This window comes from Pteronotus mesoamericanus, unplaced genomic scaffold, assembly GCF_021234165.1.
Source record: "Pteronotus mesoamericanus isolate MK-2021 breed Mesoamerican mustached bat unplaced genomic scaffold, CSHL_Meso_final contig_74, whole genome shotgun sequence".
NCBI classification, from domain to species: Eukaryota; Metazoa; Chordata; class Mammalia; order Chiroptera; family Mormoopidae; genus Pteronotus; species Pteronotus mesoamericanus.
Genome location: NW_026555247.1, coordinates 33,759,581 through 33,781,212, shown reverse-complemented (window position 1 = coordinate 33,781,212; position 21,632 = coordinate 33,759,581). Strand labels below are relative to the sequence as shown.

At 45.3% G+C, this 21,632-nt stretch overlaps 1 protein-coding gene across 4 annotated transcripts in view; it reads right to left on the bottom strand.

Annotated features, from left to right (window-relative positions):
* The window catches only part of ZNF532 (zinc finger protein 532), a 95,485-nt gene that overhangs the window by 26,034 nt on the left and 47,819 nt on the right, over positions 1-21,632 (bottom strand). For all 4 annotated transcript variants that reach the window (XM_054583738.1, XM_054583740.1, XM_054583739.1 and 1 more), the window contains 3 exons: positions 11,945-12,126; positions 7,701-7,877; positions 1,939-2,101 (listed from right to left, as the gene is read on the bottom strand). In XM_054583738.1, the coding sequence (XP_054439713.1) occupies positions 1,939-2,101; positions 7,701-7,877; positions 11,945-12,126 (522 nt within the window). The remainder of the gene's footprint in view (positions 1-1,938; positions 2,102-7,700; positions 7,878-11,944; positions 12,127-21,632) is intronic.

Genomic DNA, 21,632 nt, shown 5'->3' with positions numbered 1-21,632 from the left:
CTTCCTTCCTCCTTACAAATGAACAGCACAGATATTGGGCCAATGTAAATAAACTCCCAAGAGGCAGGTCCATATCTTAAAAATAACAAGAACAGGGTGCCCCTAACACCTGATCTTCATTCTTACCCATCTCAAACACAGGCAGGATAGTACTTAAAATGCAAAGAACATACTTGAAATGAGAATATAAAAGAGTCTTCATTCCCACAACTTTCATATCATGTCCCATAAAATTTAGATGAATAAAAACAATTCTTTCCTCCTTGTGGCCACAAGATTTTAGGACTCCTCTTCAGCCTCTATTTCTTGCGGCCTTGTAGTCCTCCAGGTTCTCCACTAACACAAGGAAGACCCTAGGCACTGAGTCGATGACCCATTCCAAATATAAAGCTGAGTTCCAGAAAACAAACACCTTAAAAGCCTCTTAAGGAGCGACTCTTCTTCATGCTCCCCCTGCCCCATAAAGTGTATTAAAATATTTGGGTCTAATTCCAATGTCCCTACATCTTTATTAGCTGTTTCTCATTTCCCCTGATCATTCATTAAGTATTTATTGTCAAGATAGTTTTGTAATTTTAGCAAACACCTTTAGACTATCTTAAGAGGACTGTATGGCACTTAAGGTGAGAACGATGCAACATGGCGCCCCTGCACTTGACTGGCGCTAAGCGTGTCACAGCGCCCCCGCCTTTGTCTGGCCTCTAATGTGCAGACTCCAAGACACGAAGTCCTTTGCAATAGGTGATTATGCCATGTGAGCTCACCTACACCCCACACAGGACCTTCCAAGGATTAACAGTCCATTCATTTAACGAAGATGAGAATAGACTAATTCAGACTTGATTTGCTCTCTACACTGACCTTTTTGTAGAACGCATTAAAACGGAGGGTAAACTAAGAGAAAGAGATTGCAATCACGATGATATTGGATCTGCTGTTTCTCTTTTTAAAAAGTTAAATCACTTTAATCTCTGAGAGCTAATGGATACTCTCTCCTAATCACACGGGAATAAAATGACTTAACCTACCACAGCGGAAGGCTAAGAGGCCAGGACTAAGCTCAGCCCTTAGTGAGCTTAAAAGGCCGTGAAGAGATTTAAGTGTCCCCTTTGAGGGTTGGAGGGTTGGTCATCCAGACTGGACATTTATTTGTTTCATTAACTGATCACCCGCCAGGTGCCAGACACTGCACTGTACCCTGGACGTTTCATAGTCAGCAGCCACGCAGCCTTGATAAAAGGGATAAAAAGATAAAAGGTCCAGGGCATCCATTCTAGTGCAAACGAAATGCTTCGTCTCACAAGGAAACACCTTCATTTTTCTAAATACTCCAATATTTAAACAAATTAGACAATTTGTCAGAGTCTCTATTTCTAAACCCTAACTTCAGGCCTGACCAGTGTGGCTCAGTGGGTTGAGCATCACCCCACAAAACAGAAGGTCTCTGGTTCCATTCCAGTCAGGGCACATGCCTGGGTTGCCGGCCAGGTCCCCGGCTGGGGGTGTGCGAGAGGCAATCAACTGATGCTTCTCTCACCCATCAGTGTTTCTCTCCCTGTCTTTCTCCCTCCCTTCCCTCTCTCTAAAAATAAATAAATAAAATATTATTTAAAAACAGTAAACATCACAATCATCATTTTCACCTGTAGGAAAAAAGAACCCTAATAATTCATTATGCTTTTAAAATCCGTGCATGAGTTTGTTCCTCTGTGTTGATTTGATGTTTCACGGGATGGAGACCAGGACTCGGGAATCAAAAGCATCCCTCAGTGAAGTACCCATGGCGAGAGCATGTGGAAAACTGCTCGTTACCGATGCCCAGCCTCCATCCCTCCCGCGCAGCCCCCGCGCTTTATCGTCATCTGCAGCTCAACCTTGACTTACGACCAATGCCTGGATCCGGGATTCATTTAAAAGACATGAGAGAGGCGCACACACCTTGATATGGTCCATCATGAGTTGCTTCTGTGCATATAAAAGAGAACAGTCGGGACACTTGAACACAGACACCTTCTGGTTTTCGATGTGTTGGTCAAAGTGGCGATACAACAGGGTTTGCAGGGTAAATACGGTGTCACACATGGAACACTTATAGATTATTCTAAAACAGAGAAGTGCATGGACATGTCAGTCAGCTCTCGTGGCTCAGGCCAAAGGAACTTGCATCTCATCCCAAGAATTCAGGAGGCAGAAGCGGAGAGAACACATAAACATGGTAAGGAGAATGAAAACAGTTTAGCTTCGAAACAAACTTTCAAAGGTATCACTCCAGTGTAGGTGCATCTCAACATTTTGGGTAAAGATTTAGGCACATTTGCTTAGATGTCTAAATTAATGACCATTATATGACTTAGACAAGTGACACATTTTTATAAGGTCTCCACTTACTTAACAACCAGCAAAAGCACCCTAGGTGCTTTTTTTTAAAGTGTTTGTTTGTTTGTTTGTTTGTTTGTTTTTAAGATCAGACAAGGAACAAGGCTCCACAGTGGCATCCTAACCTGAAAAAGATTTTGATGAATGAACCAAAAAGCAGGCCTGCTCCACCCCTGTAACTACACAAGCTCTCACTTGTTGCAAGTTTTCTTTAGGACTTAGTAGCAATTTTACACTTGAACATCAACAGTCTGTTCTTAACACAGAACGCACCATTCTGTATCTTAACACAGAACTCTGGACAGAAAGGAAAAATCCACACTTTGACACCTGAACGTCCACTGCGCTTTAACTGGCTTAAAACACTCACTGACCACAACAAACCATTTCCGTACCTTATGTACTACCAAGCAGCCTTCTTAAGTTAATTCTGCAGGTTTAACCTTCAACACATTATCCATTCCGTCCATCGACAACCCTCCACAGACACTCAGGCCAGAGTTGTCTGGAGGAATGAACGTTCCTAGACTCCCCGCTACAACCTTCGCCTCCAGTGAATTTGAGGGATCCTTTGTGAACACATCTGCCCACAGCAGGTCACCCTGACTCCAACTGCCCCAGGTCATCCTGGTCGTTCCGGGAGGCCCTAGAGGACCAGTGTCTCCTCTGAAGAATGATGAGGAGAATGGGCACAAAGCATCCTAGGGAGCAGCTTATAGGAAAATGTCAGAGAAGCAGTGAGAGACAATGAAGGTCAGAGGGAAAAAGGAAATGCTGAGGTTTCCTCTGGTGATTCAGCAGCAAAGGTCAAGAAAGGAAGGCCTCTCATAGCCCCTTGTCTTTCTTCTCGGGGTCTTTTCAAGAGGGCAATTCTCATGCACCTTCGAACCTCACTTTGCGTTTTTCTGTCCAAAAATTACAAATGTACCTTTTTTTCCCCTTTCTTCCCCCATGACATTGATAAATGTAATCGGAGTAAGTGGCATGTGTTTTCACAAGGCCTTGACGTGTTCGTTTGGCAGAGAGCACAAGCACCCTTGACTGGGCGGGGACAGTTTTAAGGTCAGACAGCTGTCTGGTTAGACAGCTCCAAGGTGGTAGGTACCCTCCTGTGTCCTCTTAAGCTTCATCAGGTGCAACAAAGGTGTTCACTTCCTCGCTGTTGGAAATAGCTGAATTTTTTTAAGCAGTCTAGTAACGTAAGTATTAAACAAGAGCAACTGCGTGAAAAATTTAATTACGTTGCAGACATAGACCAAGGACATGGAAAGACTTTAATGAAAATTAAAACAACAGGTAACAAGACAGTATGTATGATGTGGTCACATTTTTTAAAGGAATGCAGAAATGAAATAGAAGCCATGTATCTGTCATCATCTCTGCCGGGTGATTAATATATGTATTCCTTTTATTGTTTTGCTTGTCCATATTTCCTGATTTCTTTTTCTGTAATTAGCACACAGTAATAAGGGGAGAAAAAAAATAGCCTGCTGAAAAGAAGAGTTACTAGGTAGGCTAAGAACTTTCTCAGGATTCTATTCTTACTTTTTCAGAAATAACTATTTCATGAAAAAAACAGCATGGCTCGTTTTATTCATGCTACATTCTTTGGAGTGGGGTTTTGTTTGGTTTGATTTGCTGCCTTCCCGAACTGAATAGTAAAGAAAAGTATAAAACAGCAGAGAATGTATTTACTTAGGCATCTTTCAGAGGAACGGGTTCTTGGTGGTGTATCAGAATTCTGCCCCACAAACGGCTCCAAACCTAAACGGGAAACAGGGACACCCAGTGCACTGGATGCTGGGGGTTAGTGACAACAGCATGGCAAGGCCGGGTCGGCACAGCGTGTCCCCAGTGGGACGCAGTGAGAAGATTCCAGCCTAGAGTGCATGCCCCGAGCCCCGCTGCGAGGAAGCAGTGACAGAGCCAGGGAGGGAGGGTCACCCGCAGAACGAAAACTAGGGTCCCCTGCTGGACAGCCAGAGGCAGGAGAGGGGGAGAGACTGCGAGTCTGTTCCAGGTGGAAGACCACTGACAAGACAGGACAATTAAACATAAAATGGGCTCCTGGACAGAAGTTCGGGCCAGAAATTTTTAAGAAAACACTGTCTGAACCACTGGAGAAGTGGTCATAGGCTCTGCGAGTTGGGCGCGAGCGTGGCCCATACCAAGTCCTGACTGGGGGCTGCACGGCCAGCGCCCTTAGGGGGGCGCGGCAGAAAACGCCCGCCCGTTTCCGTCACACACCTCGCTCCTCCCAGCCAGGAGACAGCTACAGGGAGGGGACGACAGGAAATGCTGACAACCGGGGCGCCGGGGTGAGGGAGACGCAAGAGTTCTCCAGAGCGCTCTTCCAACTTGTCCGTAGGACAGAAACGGTTAAACACCACAAAATCGGTGCTAATGGGAAACCAAAGCCCAAGTGAAGGGACCATGAACCTCCCAGGCACAGGGGCAGAGCATGAAGATGGAGCGAACACAACGGGAAAACCACAGCGGCCTGCCGGGGATGTGGGGGAGGGAGCTGGCGGTCTCGACACTGAGACCTGTGGGCGCAGAGTCTCACCGGGCACGGCATGGTGAAGAGCCAGTGAGAAACTCGGGGTGCCGGGTTCCTGGGGGGGGTGGGGACGGCGAACTTAAAAGTGTGACTTAATCCTAGACATCAAAGGGTCAAGGAATGGCAGAGTAACCAGACCTTAAGTATCACGGCCACAAAGCTCCTCCAGCACCAGCTGAACCCAGCTAGGTACAATGCACTGTCCCGAGCACCGTCCTGTCCCCACGCCTCGGCCGCCACCTCGCAGAGGGACAGACGCTGAGATTCAGGTTAGAGAATCGCCTCGATGCCATGGAAGCCGTGGTAACCCCTGGGCCGTGGCTCAACCTCGGCCCGGCCAACTCCCAAGTCCTCTACCGTGCCGCTACTACAACCTTGCACATTTTACTCCTTAGGAACTGGTTCAAAACCTCTCTCATACAATTCTAAACTCTGGAGTTCTCGTTTATCCACTGAGAAACATTTAGAGCTGGCACATGAAAGGAAGGCCCAGAACAGCAAAAGAAACTGCTGTTCATCAGATGTCAAGGAAAACAAAAATGAACAGACACAGAACTGGATCACCATAAAATCCGGTAATGGCCATTGAAAATGATCTCAAATTACCCAGAAAAGACTAGACGGTACTCAAAGCTCCCTGCTCTGCCCAGCAGGGAGGGAAGTATGCCCGGCCTTACTGTGGGCAACAAGCAACGAGGCACTGGAGCAGCCCCCGGAACACAGTGACAGCATGTCAACATGTGGTAAAAATCCAGTGTCGTGCTTCTCAAACTGAGGTGGGGGCCGCAGGGCTTTATGGGAACAGTTTCAGACTGCCCTGTGTTCGCTGAAGAAAATAGGGGCAGGGGGTTCTACGCTGATCTTTAATAAAGAGTTAGGGAAATCATTTGCATAATTGACTTATTTGCATAAAACCACTGGTTAACCAAATACTGCTAGGAAATTTTAATGCCCGAAGTTCCATTGGAGTGGGGCTACTGATTTGTTTTGGGCTAACACAGTGAGACCAGAAATGACTTTAATGTCAAAAGAAGGCTTTTGGGTCACATGTAGGCCAAATGACCTTCCACCATGGCACAGGAAAGAGGGTTTACAGGAGCCTGGATAGGGAAGGGGGCCAGGAGAGTGTCCTCAATGCACAGTGCAGTGCAGGCATGGCAATAACAGAGCCCGCGAAGTCGCACCTGCAGCGACAGCTGGGCTGTGGGCGGGGCCTCCACTTAGCCAGGCACCGGGCAGCAGCCCAAAGAAACGCTGGTAACTTAAAAGTTCACTGGTTTGCAAAAGTTTTGTTGCATTTGCCAATCTGTTGTAGTTTTATAGGTAAAACACAGATACCGATGCCTGTCTTTAGGCTTGGCACTTGTTGAAGAACCATGTGGAAAGAAACATGTTAAGAAAGTACTGGAATTATGTTTTCCTATATATTTCTCAAATTTGAGAAGTATCGTTTTAACTTATTAAATTCATTCGCTGCCCTGTATTTCCAAATAACTAGTGTTCCAGACCTCACGTGCTTTTCAGTGAACACAATTTTAAAATCTGAATAAAGAACAAAATCCCAAACTTGAGTCACTGAGGAGAAATGACTACATCAGTGTCCAGAGGTCTTACTACCATGGACACTGAAAATTAACTAGAATTTGCTAATGTCCGTCTTTAAAATTTACACACTAAGTTGTCTATGGATCCCCTACATTGCAATTTGTCTCATGTGATGATCTACAGAAATCAGAGTGAATAAAATTCCATAGTGTAGTATTTAGTAAACAGTCACTTCTGCGTATCTTCTCCCTAAAACCTGCTTGATTATGTGGAGTTATGGGCAAAAACACAACAGATAGGAGGCTGCCAATGTGGCCTCACAAAATCTTGACATTCCACTTTGCCATAAATAATACGGAAAAAAGGGAACATAACCTCGAGCATCTCACCAGTGTTCTGTGTGTGTGTCCCCCGAGGGCGCGAGGAACTGTGGGCAGCAACTGAGGCTACAGGGACCCCTTGTGCTCGGGGTGTAGGGACCACGTGCTGGGTAGGCATTTCAAACACGTCACCTTGTTTTATCCTCACTCAAACCCTGGGATGTAAGCATTACCCTCACTTGATGGGGGGAAAAACAGGGTTTGAGACAGGGTGAGGGGCGGTGCAAGTCCACGGCCGGGGGGCGGGCAGCGGGATTCTGACTCGGGTGCTAAGCCGCTTCTCCTGTAGGCAGGCAGCCCAGAACTGCCGGTGAAAGCACCACTTCACGGAAGACACAAAAAAGCAAAAAAAAGTCAGCGAGATGAAGCATGCATGTGATTAAGGCAAAAATAAATATTTTTTTACTAATCAAGGACAGATACTGGCAATGAAGTTCAATTCAGTAACCAGTATCTTAAGTTGACTTCATCTTACAAATGTTACTACGAAAAGTGTATACTGTAAAAAAGAAACTATGGAAAAATGGAAGGATGGCAGGGTTCTATTGTTTTCCTAGAACTTGTTAAAATCACCTTAAGAAAAAGAACAAAACTGATAAATATTTGCCTGTTTACTAAAAAGTGCTGGCAAGAGCATAAATAAATATGAGACCCTTTTGGACAAAGCTACCCCCGGGAGAGAACGAAAGGTTTAGGGAGGTATGCGCTGCGCTTCATCAAGCAGTGGCATCTGCCTGGTGGCATCGTTCTTCCTGTCGTACATTCGATTCCACAGAACTCCTACCTCCTCGACATCACTCATACAGTAGCGAGCACAAGTCAAAGGCGGCATGACTTACTTTGGCTCTCCTATCTTGATGCCAGGATGTTGTGTGTAGGCGTGGGAGTGTGTGCTTGGGGCAGACTTAAATGCCATTGGACAAATAGGACACTTGTAGAAGACTTCACAGTGAGAACCTTGAATGTGAGACTTCAGTGCGGCCACATCAGAGTACACAACATTGCAATGTACACATCTGTTAGGAAGATAAACACAGAGTCGTTAGCACAAGACCATTCAACATGGGTAACTTAACTGGGTCAAAACGGGGTAAAACGAACACATTGTAATAGCCCCTTTGGGTTTCTAACGGTTTTCTGGAAGTGGGTTTCATTTTTTTTCTAATGGGAGCAGACCAAAATGTTTTTATATATGGAAGAAGGAAGATCAGGAAGAAGCAAAATAAACCTCCAATGGCCTATTTTTTTGAGCATTTTTAAAGTTTCTAGGACTGGGTATCCAGACTCCAGACTGTGACACCACCAGTGGGTCCTGGGGGCCATTGTTGAGGCCACGGACACAGCAACTGTGACTCCTGGCTTTGGTGAAGACTCCTACATGCCGAATTCGGACACTGCAGCACTGCGGTTCCTCCCCACCCCCTTTACCCAAATGGTATTTCCAACAGAGGAAATCTTCGCTACTGAATCCTTCATGCCATCGATGGAGGGGCACAGAGGAACAAGCGTGCGTGGGTTCCAAAGCCAAGGCCACCATTTCCTGGTGCACACTGGTATGGCTGATGTATCTGGAGGTTCTGGGGCCCCATTAGGTAGAGAAGGCCCACCACCTAGATTGTCTGTCTCCTAAAACATAAATTTCAGTCCACTCCTATTTGTTTAAGACATGAAAAATAAACTTCTGAAAAATCAACATCTCTAAATAAATCACCTGTTCCAATCTAGTCCGATAGGAACAATATTTAAAATTTGGAGATAGGTTTCTCCCCAACCTCACTTTTAACATTCAAGGACTCTCAGCAACACCGAGAGTGTGTGTGTGACCCTTGGATGACCCAGCTGTCCTTCCCGGTTGACATCTGACTGTTTGAGGTCTGACTGTGTGAATGGGAACATCCACTTGAGGAATGAGGACTGCAGATGGGGCCCGCCTTCTAGGAGGCAGTGCTCAGCAACTTCTAGATTAATCTAAGGTACTTCTATTCTTAGATGCCCTGCTTCTGAATTCATGGAGACACTTCCAGAGTCGCAGAGGAGTGGCATGCTCAGAATAACATGTGTTCTGTATAGCGTGCCATGTGAAGCTTTGCAAGCATTTTACAAAAATCGTTATTAATGCATTAGCATTTTAAATGACTGAAAGCACAATGTTCAGCAGCGTACACACTAAGAACACTAAATAACAGCAGGAGGATAAGGAAGGAAAGCCCCTCCATCCGGTCTACTTCTGTTTTGGGCAACAAAGCTACCCAAGCACGCTGCAGTTATTTTGGGTTAGCCCGACCCTGTGCTGTCTTGAACAGGATATTATCGATCCTCTCTGGGCCAGCTGCTCATGTGTGAGATCTTTTTTTTTTTTTAAGTCCTTCCCGACCCTAGAAGCCTGTGATTCCTATGAAAGAAAAAAGATTACATAAAATAAAAATAGATGGGTTACTAATGAAACAGAAGGATCCTCCTGAGTCATCCACAAAAGGTTTTTCCCATCGAGGGTAGAAGGGTGGCGTTCAAAAGGCAAAAGACCAAGGAAGGGCCGGAAGGAATAAAGAGCTCATTCTCTGAAGGCACCTCGAGTGAGAGAAAGCGTTAATCCCAAAGAAAATTAGCAGGACATTAAAGAGCCTACAGCTACTGAAGCGGGTGGCTGAGGTCTGGTCCAAGAAACATCATGGAGACCAAAAGAAAACCCTCTTTCCTGTAAGGAAAGAAAAAAGGGAATGTAAAAAGAACTAAGGAAAGAGAAAGTTGCAGGCTATCTGCTTACAGTGGGAAAAAGTTGCAAGGGCAAGAAGAGGCCAGCAGTGAATGTGCGTGAGACAGACAGAAGGCAGCGATTAAAGGGGTCACGCGGTTCCCTAATGCTGCCGCAACTCGGTCTATTAACATTTACTACACCTGAAATCCTTTGTGTTCTGGGCATCGATCAAGTTTCTCTTTATTTTTTTAAATTTAAAAACTGTTTACAATATAGAATCCTGTTAATTCCCCTTTTTAGATTCAGATCCAATAGATTGAGGTCAGGGAAATTCAGAGAAATACTTGCCTTTTACCAAATCAACTAGAAACTACAAGTGGCCCCCTTCTCAATATGTGGGAAATTCCGTATGGTTGAGAAGAGAGAAAATGAGGCCTACTGAGTCAAAAGGAGCCAAAGTAAGACACGTGAGCCGCGTTAGAGACACTTCTGCCTAAAAACAGAAACAAAAACAAGAGCCAAAAAGGAGGGGAAAATAGACAACCCCAAGGGGCTGCTAAGCCCCAGTCAAATATAATTATTTAAAACAGCAGGAAAAAAACTAAGGTCAAATTATTCTCTATCATCTAAAAAGGTAAACATAAACTTAACTTCAAAATACACAAACACATAATATTTTTACGGCTATTATAAGCCTCATGTCTAGGGGAAAAGGTCTTTACTAAACACAGACATTTTTGGTAAAATTCAAGGTCCCAAATTGAAGCAACTCTGTGAATGTGGCAAAAAAAAAGAAAAAGGAAAAACAAAAGCAAGGGACCATGGAGCCTGTGTTTTAATTTAGGAAAGAGACCAGGAAAAGCTCCATTATAGATGTCTTCCTTCCTTTAGTCGTTCCAAATTACGTTTACTTTCATTACATTAGAAAAATAAACTTGGCATCTGAAGAATGTTGGGCATCCGTTAAAAGACGAGCGCCCAGAAAACGCTGTAGGATCGCTTCTCATCGTCACCGAACAAAGAACCCAGCAAAGAGGGATTCTAAGCATGGGGTAAGAGCCACTGCGCCACTGTGTGCAGCTTCTGCAGAGGCAGAGACACCTTCAGCGTGTCACCTTCCCCCGAAGGACGCAGCAGGCACACGCTCTTGATTATCCTGCTTTACTCCCTAACACGCCGGCGGGGAGGGAGGCCAGCACCCCACCAATTTCACACACAGGGCACCATGGCGCTAGAGAGAACATGTGAAGAACCATAAAGTTAGGAGCAGGACTGGTACCAAAAACTCTGGTTTCCTAACTTCCAAACCCAAGGTTTTCTACTGGGGTAGATCCCAGTCCATTAAACATGTGTGCATCCCAGGTCTGGAGGCATGAGATGAAAATAGGAAGTAAGTCTCTCTCGATGTTATAAAGATGGGCAGAGCCATCTAAGAATTGGTGATACATTCACCTCAATGTCATTGAAAAAGAACTGTCCAATCATACCAACTAGACTTCCCTTTTATAAAACATCGTAACTGTATTACAGCTAAAAAAAAAAAATCACTATATAGTAAGTCTAACATAAAAGATACCAGGCAACCAAACACTTAAGAGAGACACCCAATACAGTAATACCTCTATTAACAAAGACACCGTGTATCGATGACAGTTTTCTTGGTAGGCCTTCACTGGGTCAAAATAGAAAAGGCACAGGAATACATTTCAGAAGGTCACAGGGTAGAGAATCAAGTTCACAGACATCATCAATGGCTATTAGCTAAACTAACGTTAGATTGGTCAGCTGTTGTAAAAGACACATCTCAGCATCTCAGGGAGCAGTGAAAGGGGTCACAGTCAAGACGTGTGAAGGGAGGGAGGAGCCTGGACAGCAGCAGGGAGGAGGAGGAGTCGAGGAAGGATGCCTGGAAGCCCTTCCACAAAGAGCAGTGTTAGGAAAGAACATACACCCAATCCTTTATCACGCCAAAATCAAAGTAAGGAACCATGGCACCCTTTCTGGTTTACGGGACAGGAAGGATTCAGAGGCACAGACATGCATGGTGTTCTTGCAGGGGTTAAAATGCAGAGGAAGACAATAAAAGTATGCCAGAAAGGATGCGGAAAGAAAAGGCTCGAACAGTCAAAGCCAAACCGTGCCACATGCATACTTTGCCTGGAAGGAGGGGCTCCATTCATCCTCAGGTTCGTGTGGATCAGAGGGCCAAGACCACATGAAAAGGGTTCAAACAGATCACCTCCACCACAAACAAGCTCAGTCCCCAGAGGATGTTAATCGAGGTATCACTGTACGACCCGGAACACCGGATGCACAGACCACTCAAAACGCTGTGCGGTTATTAAGTGAACGAGCTTTACTTGCACGTTAAGTGAACGATATACTGACCGAAAACCAACTCTCCGCGTGTAGTGCAGACAGTTCTTGGTGACGTGCGTCTGGAAGTGCACCGACCTGCAGATGGCCCCGCACTCGGGGCAGGTGTAGGGAGATTTGTGCTGATGGATTCTCTGGTGGGATGCATAGCTGCACTGGTTGGGAAGCAGCATCTGGCAGATAGTGCAAGTCTTCTAAATAAACCAAAGGGGGAGACAGGGTTGGTCCTACGAAGTACTTTCTAACACGCAAAGAAGCTTGGTTAAACCTCAAAATTATCACACAGAGGTCATTTCAAACATGACGATAATTGATTCTAAGCCCATGGAAAAAGCAAAATTGAAAGTTACATGTTCAATGGAAAACTCCTTACCCTGTAAAATAAAAATAATATGCACTGAGTAGTCAGGCTCATCCCAAAGTATGAAGAGAATGTCAGCTTTAGGTAGAGTTCCAATTTTGTTACCTTGGCATTTCGTTAAATGTAAAGGAGAGGTATCAGAGGGGCATTCTTGCAAATTATGTAAGCAAATCAACATTAATGGATAAATACAAGTTTATGGGCATCTATCTTGACAGTAGTCACAGTTCCCACAACTCACCAAACTTTCTTGAAAATAATAAAAATTAATTAAGAGTCTAATCCAGTTTCTATTTTTTAAGTCACTTCATTTGCTTGAAATCGGAGAGACAGAAATGCAAACGAATGGCCACAGCAACCAGTTGTTCTTTTTTGCACATTAACTGATCTTTAAATGGATGAACTGGACATTACAAGATTTATAATTAAAACCAAGGAAGTCAAGTTCAGATACATAAATTTAGATATGGAATTGAAACTTTATATAAAGCTTAAAATCTAATCACATATAAAAATAAAATTAAGACTGAAATCCTCTTTGGAAAAGGCCCTATGTTATTAACTAACCAGGAAAAACTGAAACACACTATTTTTCATCCCTTAGGTGCACGCACTAAACATGGCATATTTTTAAAACTTAAGGTAAATATAAACTGAGGGCTTCCATTCCAAAAATAAATCTAACATAGCATAAGTAAATGTGTTTGAATACTATTTGGATATCCATGCAGTAAGTGTCTACTATCTTCTAAAATGTAAAATTGGCTTTAAAGTCTGTTTTTTCAAAAGCCTCAAAATATAGTCTACGATTTAAAATGATCTTTTATGTTGACAACAGAATTGTGACATTTTAAAAAGATGTTTTATTCTTTTAGCTTTTGAATTGAGCCCAAAAATAAAGATTTAAACTTCTGAGCGACTCAAAACTAAGAAAAATCAGAAACTCACTTGAAAAGTCTTTTGTTTTGCTCCTGAAAGAACTAAAATACAAATTTTATCCCACAAAATGTTTATTATAATCACAGAATAAGAACAGTACAGGCAGCTTTGATGAGGTTAGCATCATTAAAAAAATAGCATTCCTTTTCTAATAACAATATTCCAAAGGTTAAACAAGCCACAACAAAGAAAACCAATCAACAGATTCGTTAATTAATCATAAGACCCTGCTGGCATCTACCTTATCACAGGTAATCATTTGTTTCTCTGAACTAAAGTCTTCTACTTTCACACAGTCATTAATCCCAGGCAGTGAAGTATAACAACTGCATTTCCACAGGCATCATAGAATGTCTTGCACTCCCTTGGGAGCAAGATCAATATATTCTATACTAAAGTCAAAACAAATTTTATTTAGATAGATACTGACCCCATTCCACCATAAGCCAAGTGATGAACTAAGTACTTCAAATAAATACATTTAAATACAACATCTCATTTAGTTCTCATAATAATCTCTGACGTAGATGATATTATGTCCATTTTACAGATGAGGAACAAGGTTTGGAGAAGTTAAGAAACTACGATGGCCCCACAGTTAGTAACGTTAAGAACCAGGATTTGAACTGGACTCTGACTACGTCCCACGCCTGTGACGAGTGCTTGTCACAGGGGTGTCATGGAGGTCACAAGGAATGAACAAGCAAAAATACACAGGAGAAAAACTATTTGCAAATACACCTGAGTCCCAGCGATGACCAGAATGTTAGGATCAGAGGTGAGACCCCTCCCACCACAGCTGCTTCTCTCTAAAGTAATGTGGTTGTACTGTTTTTATAATAGGGAGAAACAACAACAAAAAGAAGGGAATCTACAAAGGAGACAAAGTTTGTGTTCCATAAAAGCTGAGAAAACTTTTTACATGATCTCTCATCAAGATATATATATACTTCACAATACAAATACAATTCACAATGAATTGCTTAAATGTTCTTCCCTAGTAGACATTTACGTTTTTAATACATATATAACTGTATCAATAGCTATGAAGGTGTTGGTGGGTGAAAAGGCTTTGTTTCTAGCACATGAACAATAAAGTTATCAAAACGCTTCAATTCAAAATAGACTTCATAAATTATTCAGTGTTCTTTAGGACAGAAATCTGTGGCTGCAGAACACCCACATTTCAATACCAAGCTCTCTCCTATCAGCTCTTGGAGAGGAAGTGCTCCCTTCACCATGGGCTGCGTGGCGGGGTAGTCTCCCAACCCCCCAAACCCCACCCCCAGCCACTGCCTGGCTACAGGAATCGCTCACTCCATGTCCACCCACGTTAGACACAGACGTTCCAGGAGGAAGTGGGAGCCAGTGTGGACAATGGCCCCCACGATGGACATGGGAGAATTCAGTCACTGGGGAACCGTGTCAACTGAAGACCGTAGGTTCGGTTTATACCTACAGATGCATACAGATCCATGCATGCACGGCATAGACTCCTGCATTTCCCACTTTGTTTACCTGCTTCCACTCCTCGCCTCCATTCCGTTCTGAGAAAAAGCATGCCATGGGGCTTGCAGGCATTTCTCCTTCATTCTTGGCAGAACATCCAGTTTTAGCCTCACGTGAGGACAGTGTACCTAACTGTCCTCGAATTTTTGTCACTGTTTCTGTTTTACATAACGTTGTTCTGCCTGCCTGGTCTTGGGAGGGTGGGGCACCCCACAAGCTTCTCTGGGATCCTCAGCACTTGTGGCCGGAACACACCTCTGGATTTGGGGGACGTACTGGGGTAGAGGAGCAGACCGGGACTTCCGTGGTCTAAAAGAACCCAACTTCCCTTCCTTTTTTTGTAAATCAAAGAAACTACAGCCTATCTTAAAACTCGAACTCTCTACAAGTTGAGGCTATTTACAAAAAGATAAAGAATTCAGTGTAACAGTACCTGCCTTTTGAATAGAAAATAGCAAAAGTACGTAACTGGTTTCAAGTGTCTTCTGACATTTTATTTACATCATCTAAAAAAAAATGGATCAATGTTTTCAGTATTTAAGTAATAAACAGCTAATTTCTACTCTGGGGCAGACTCATTTACCCAGAGAACTGTTACTGTTTCAAAAAAGATAGCACTTTTCAAACGTCAGGAAACACGAGAAAGCTACAGGAAAACGGAGCTGAAATGTTATCACGATTCACACTTGACAACTATTTGTATTGCGCCTTCTCGGCCTAACCCTGTCACTGAAACCAGCGGCTGCCACGCGGGCTGAGGGGCAGGGGGCCAGGGGCACCTCCCGCCCCTATCAACGCTTCGGAGATGTCTGAGTAACAAGGACAACAATTCCCTGTGTTTCAATTCATACTTTAGGGAGAAAAACAGCGTGGGAAAGGTACAAGGGGGAAAAGGTGAGAAAAGCTCGCAATACGTGAGTCAATACAGCATATATTTATGCTTAAATTTCAGAGACCAAAAGCCTGAAACACTGGATCTTAAGGTCATAACACTGCTGGCTTCACAGTCAGCCCAGATGCAAAGTAATTGTTTCTGCCTCATTAACAGCAGTTTCCTAATCTTCTGTCTACAGTACAATGACCAGAAGTAACAATAATAAAATATACTAGTTTGTTTTCTGGCTTTCACTCTCTTACAATCTCACAATGAGGACACAAAGCATTTCATTTTAGAACTCGCTGAAATGGAAATAAGCCAAAGCAAGAATTATAGCAGAAATCACTCTATACACCTTTGCTCCCAAAGCTAGTTGGTTGTGGTCCTGTTTTTTTTTTTTTTCTCAAATCATCCTGCAACAGTAAAAACTCCTAGTAAGAGTTGACAGTTAAATGAGCAAATTTTCAGAAAACAGTATGTCGGACACATATAATCTATTCAGATGGTAATCAGTGGAGAACAGAATTAATTTAAAGGTTGATAACACTGGAATATAAACTGAGGCAGGCCAGCCCGGACCCGTGTGTCTCAGTTGGTTGGGTTCACTCCCCAGTCAGGGCCCATGCCTGGGTTGCGGGTTCAGTCCCCGGATGAGGTGCATGTGAGAGGCAACTCATCAATGTTTCATTCTCACATCCACGTTCTCTCTCCCTCTCTTTCTCCCTTCCCTTCAAAAATAAAATCTTTTAAAAAATAAATTGGGACAGGCCTAGTCTGACCGAAATCAAAATTAAGCATTTGGGAGAACAGGACTGAAAGCTACAAGTCATGAGTCTTCAGCGAATAACGGTATTTCAGGCGGGCAGGGGAACTGTGGTGGGCTCCACGGTTCCCAGAAGCTGCCTGATCAGCGAATATCCAGAAAGTTCCTGAAACGGAACTGAGTCAGCTCAGTTCCCTGAAAATGAGGACCAGTACAGGTCAGTCCCCTTCCCCTGCACTCCTGCAGCCACTCTGGAGATGCCCAAGAGTCGATTCTCGTACAATTCCTACAGTCCCGCAACAGCACAATGCTGCGTGTCTACGTCACAGGTTATCAGCACAGCCGAGGGGAAGGAATAATGAACCAGCCATAAAAAAAAAAAAATCCTGCCCTGAGCCCTGACTGCGACACTCACTGGGCATTTGTGGCTTCAGGTGTGAAACAAAAGGCCTGACCACAAGGCCCGCACCACCTGATTCTCTGGCCAATGGAGACAGCACAGGAGGAAGAGCGATTTGCCAATGAAAAGGCCACAACAGTGTACTTAGCTAAATTCAGTCACTAAATTCAGTTTTACAGAGGTGAAGCGATGACATCCCGATACACTGGAGTATCAATTATTTAAACGAAAGCTGTCAGCCCCACTAAATATTTCGTGGAGGGGAGGGAAGCGTCTCTGGGCCCTCCACCCACTCCTCTCCTCAAGGGGTCCCGGAGGCTGTTAATCAGACAGGTCAGAACACAAACCCCCAACACAGCAGATCTGCAGGCGTGAGAAGTCCAGCGCCTGTGGACTCCATTTTTATTGCACCCCTTGATCCCACGAAGCTGGGAAGGGAAGTGCCCCCACCGCCGGCAATGTCACCATCCCGTCCTCTCCCTCAGCTGCTGCTTCCACCGCAGGGTAAGCAGACGCAGGCAGGGCGGTCTTACCCACATAAGCACGCATGGGGCACTGTCCCCTATCAGGTACCAGAGTGTGACAGAATTCCACGACTTGACTCAGGCTTCAGCTAAACCCTATGTTCCAGCCCAGCTCCTAGCAGAGACCTGTCGCATAGGGCTTGCTGAGCACAGGGCCAGGTCACGATGCATCAACTCTAAAGCAATCACCGCTTTCACAGAGGATGCCCACAGAACATCCGTGAGAGGAGGGGGAGCGGCTGGCAAGGCAGAGTTCAGCAGACGCCGCCAAGGCCTTCCTCCGTCCCCTGACACGCTGGCCAAGTTCAAGGGGTTAACCACGCAGGTGGGGGAGGGGAGTGGACACCCGGCATGGACAGCCACGAGCGGTGTCACCAGAAGAGATCCCCTGCTGGGTTCAAACACGCACCCTTAGAAACAACTCAGAAAAGGATCCCATCAAACCATAAACGGGAGTCAGAATAGAGATGAGTGGAAAAAGAAAGATCAAAAGCAAAGGAAGACAGTGACGGACTAAACTGAGAAGAGGTGGTTCCCAAGAGAAAAGCCGAGGTCTCCAGGGGCTGGACCCCACCAATGTGGAAGGGAGGAGAAGAGCTTGACCTCGTCCTTTCACAGGTGAGGCTGAGGAAAAGGGGACCTACCTTTGGCAGTGCAAGAGTCTGAGACTCAGGGAAGGGAGCTGCCCTTCTGGGGAGCCGAGTTCCAAAAACAACTAAGCGTCACACGAAGCCTCAGGCAGAGCCCAACGGTGTTGGAACCTCTCCAACACCTCTCCGTGAGAACAACAGATCCATCCAGACATTTAAACAACAGAGCAGAGCCTTCGCTTCCAAGGAAAGGGACTAGAAGTCCCTTTCCCTATTCCTTCCAAAGGTGCTAAGGCAGTTCAGTGAGGACAGACAGCCTCCTGGACAAACGGTATTAAAGGAAGAGGACACCCATGGGCAGAAATAAACAAATAAATAGACCTCAACCTAAGTCTCACTCCTTGTACAAAAACTAAAACCTCCAGTGGATCACAGGCTTAAATGTAAAACAGAAAATGACAAAACTTTTCGGGGGGAAACATTGGAGAAACATCTCAGGATCTGGAAGAGAGTTCTTAGAGATGAACAAAAGCATAGGCTATGAAAGAAAAAACTGATAAATTGGACGTCATCAAAAGCAAAAGCTTCTGCTCTACCAAAGAACGTTTAAAAAATAAAAAAAACCCAGCCCTGGTTGGTGTGGCTCAGTGTATTGAGTGCCGGCCTGGGAACCAAAGGGTCGCTGGTTTGATTCCCAGGCAGAGCACATGCTTGAGTTGTGGGCCAGGTCCCCAGCGGGAGAGGATGCATGAGAGGCAACCACACATTGACATTTCTCTCCTTCTCTTTCTCCCTCCCTTCCCCCGCCCAATAAATAAATAAATAAATAATCTTAAAACAAAAAAGCAAGCCAAGACTGGGGGAAAAGACTGGCAACCACATATCCAACAAAGGACTGGTATCTAAAATATATCAAGAATTCTTAAAACTCAACAGTGGGGAAAAATCTAATAAGAAAAGGGCAAAAAACATGAAGAGACATGTCACCAAAAAGATATATAGATGGCAAATGAACACACAAGAAGTTGTTCAAAATCATTAGCTATTGGGGAACCACAAACTAAAACCACAATGAGCTGTTACTACACCCCTACTGGAACGGCTAACATAAAAAATACCACCGCCAAATGCAGACGAAGACACAGAGAAACTAGACTACTCATATACTGCTCATCAAATATAAAATGGTGCAGCCACTCTGGGAAAGTTTTTTAAAAATATAAATATGGCTCACCAGCCAACCCAGCCATTGCACACCCGGGCCTTTATCCCAGCGAAATGAAAACCTCTGCTCACACAAAAGTCTGTGCACAAATGTTTACAGCACCTTTATGCACAACAGCCCCAAACTGGAAACGATGCAGCCACCCGCCCTCTGATGACTGAAGGGTAGAATACCCTGTGGGTACGGCCATACAATGGACTCCTACTCAGCAAGAAAAAGAAACAAACTTGATGCAACCACCAACCTGGATGAATCTCAAGGGAATGGTGGCCAGTGAATAAAGCCAATCCCAAAAGGTTATAAATAAATGGTGAGGGTCCAGTTATACAGCATTCCTCAAGTGGCAAAATGAGAAATGGAGACTAGATCTGGGGGTGCCGTGGCTTAAGGAGGGGCGAGGTGGCTCTAAAAAGACACTATGAGATCCCTGTGGTTACGGAAACACTATGCATATGAACCACATCGTTGTCAACATCCTGATTATACTATTATTCTATATTTTGCAGGATGTTACCATTGGGGGGAAGTGGATAAAAGGTGTATAGGTTCTCTCTGTATTTTTTCTTACATGAAACGAAACCATCTCAAAATAAAGGTCTTAATTTTAAAATGGAATGATTTGTAAAGGAAGACCCAGAACGTCAGCACAGGACCTTTCAGCCTTATCAGGTAAGCCTTTAAAACCGTCAGGGTAATTGTAGGTAGACATTGGCAGGAGGCAGGGAGAGCGGTATCCTTCCTGCCAGCCAAGCAGGTCCACCTTCCTCTGGGCCCGGGCAAGGCCAGAGCTGAGAGGGAATAAGCGAGGGGAGTGTGGGCATGCTGGGCCTGCGGGGGCCCTGAGGTCACAAGCTTTAACCATCAGCATCGGCAGAGGCAGTGCGGCCCGTTCAGGAGTCCGTGTAAACGGCTCTCGAGCCCAGGCTACCGTGCAGGCCTGAGCGGGGAGCCCAGCCCCGGGGACCCTCAGCAAAGCCAGAAGAGAAGCGGGCAGCTGCAGGCACAAGGCTCACACAGCACCGGGGCCCTGATCCAGAAAGGACAGCCGGGCGTGAGCCACGGAGGGCTGTTCCAAACGTGAGACACCAGCGAGCTGCCAAGAAGGCGAAGGTCAAAGGGGAGACAGACGTTTTAAACACACGAATGGCGTGGACAACAGAGGAAAGAAGGCGCTCAGGATGGACTGGTACCTGATGTGCCGCTAGTTCAACTTCTAAACTTAGTAAGAAGACATAAGTGTTTTAAGTGCCCTTCTCACAAAAGAAACAGTTTATGTAAGTGGATTATTTTCCCCCAATTGAATTTAAGTTCACAAGTTGTGAACTGGCCAATGGTCTTGTGAATGGCGAACTGGAGAGGCTGAGATGAAGAATGTTCTCTCTCCTTCCAGCGGTCTTCCTGTCTTCAGCCCCACCTCCCACTGGCACTGGTAGCGGATGCCACACCAGGTGACGTGGACGGGCGAGGACCAACCCAGCTTTTGCTATCTTTGAGGCTAGCCCAGCAACAGCTCTAGGACCCCACCGCGCTCCTGAACTATGGAAGCATTTGAGATGGGGTCAGCGTAACTCGGCATGCGGGACAAGGGACAGTCCTCCACGGACAGCAGGCACAGGCTGGGCTGCTGAGCAAGAGGCCAGGCCGCCCGCCTGGTCTGCACAAGAACCCGCGGGCTGAGTGTGAGAAGAGGGAACTGCGGAGGAGGTGTTCCGGGCTGGGTTTCAGTGCGAGGCGGGGAAGCAGGGCGCGGGGAGAGCGTACGGGGCGCCTCTATGTTGCCCGCCCAGCGGTGCCAGGATGCCGGCCCTAGCGCTCGTTCAACAGACACTCTTCTCTGACAAGCTGCATGGGTGCTCAGCTGAGAAACAGAACAGGGGACGAATGTCTGGCTTTGTGCTTATTTGGCCCAAGAGTTATTGTATTTTCGGCCATGATGCACGGCTCAGTATTCCAGGTGAGACAGCGCAATGCAAAAGTCAAGGTGGAACAGCAACCGCACTAGGAAGAGATGCTAACCTCCTTCCCTGACGAGGAAAGGCTCACCCTTGTTTGCCCCTGGTTTGGCTACTGAGCCTGAAGAGTTAACAGAGACCCAAAACTAGGCGGGTACGGGGAGGAGGGGAAATTCCCACCTTTCTGCCCATGTCCTTCCTCCCGGCCAGAGAAGAAGGGATCCCAAGCAAAGCAGACACACCTGATGGCAGCTCAAGGTACCAGATACCGACCAGCATACATGACCTAGGAGGGGGTGGGGGAACCACGAAAGCCAGGACATGCAAAATACCAGCAGACAGGAAACAAGGCAGCAGAACAAACAGAACTAAAGACATGGGTTTAGTGGGGAGTTTTTTTTCCCTGATTCCTTTTAGGATGGAAAGAAATACTGCCCTTTTGCTGAAGTGGGGACAAGATAAGAGGGTGCCCATACAGAGCCCAAGCACTGTCATGAGGACATGCTAGAAGGACAGCAGAATCACTGCCTTCTTGAACTTTTGGCTACTTGAATCTTTTT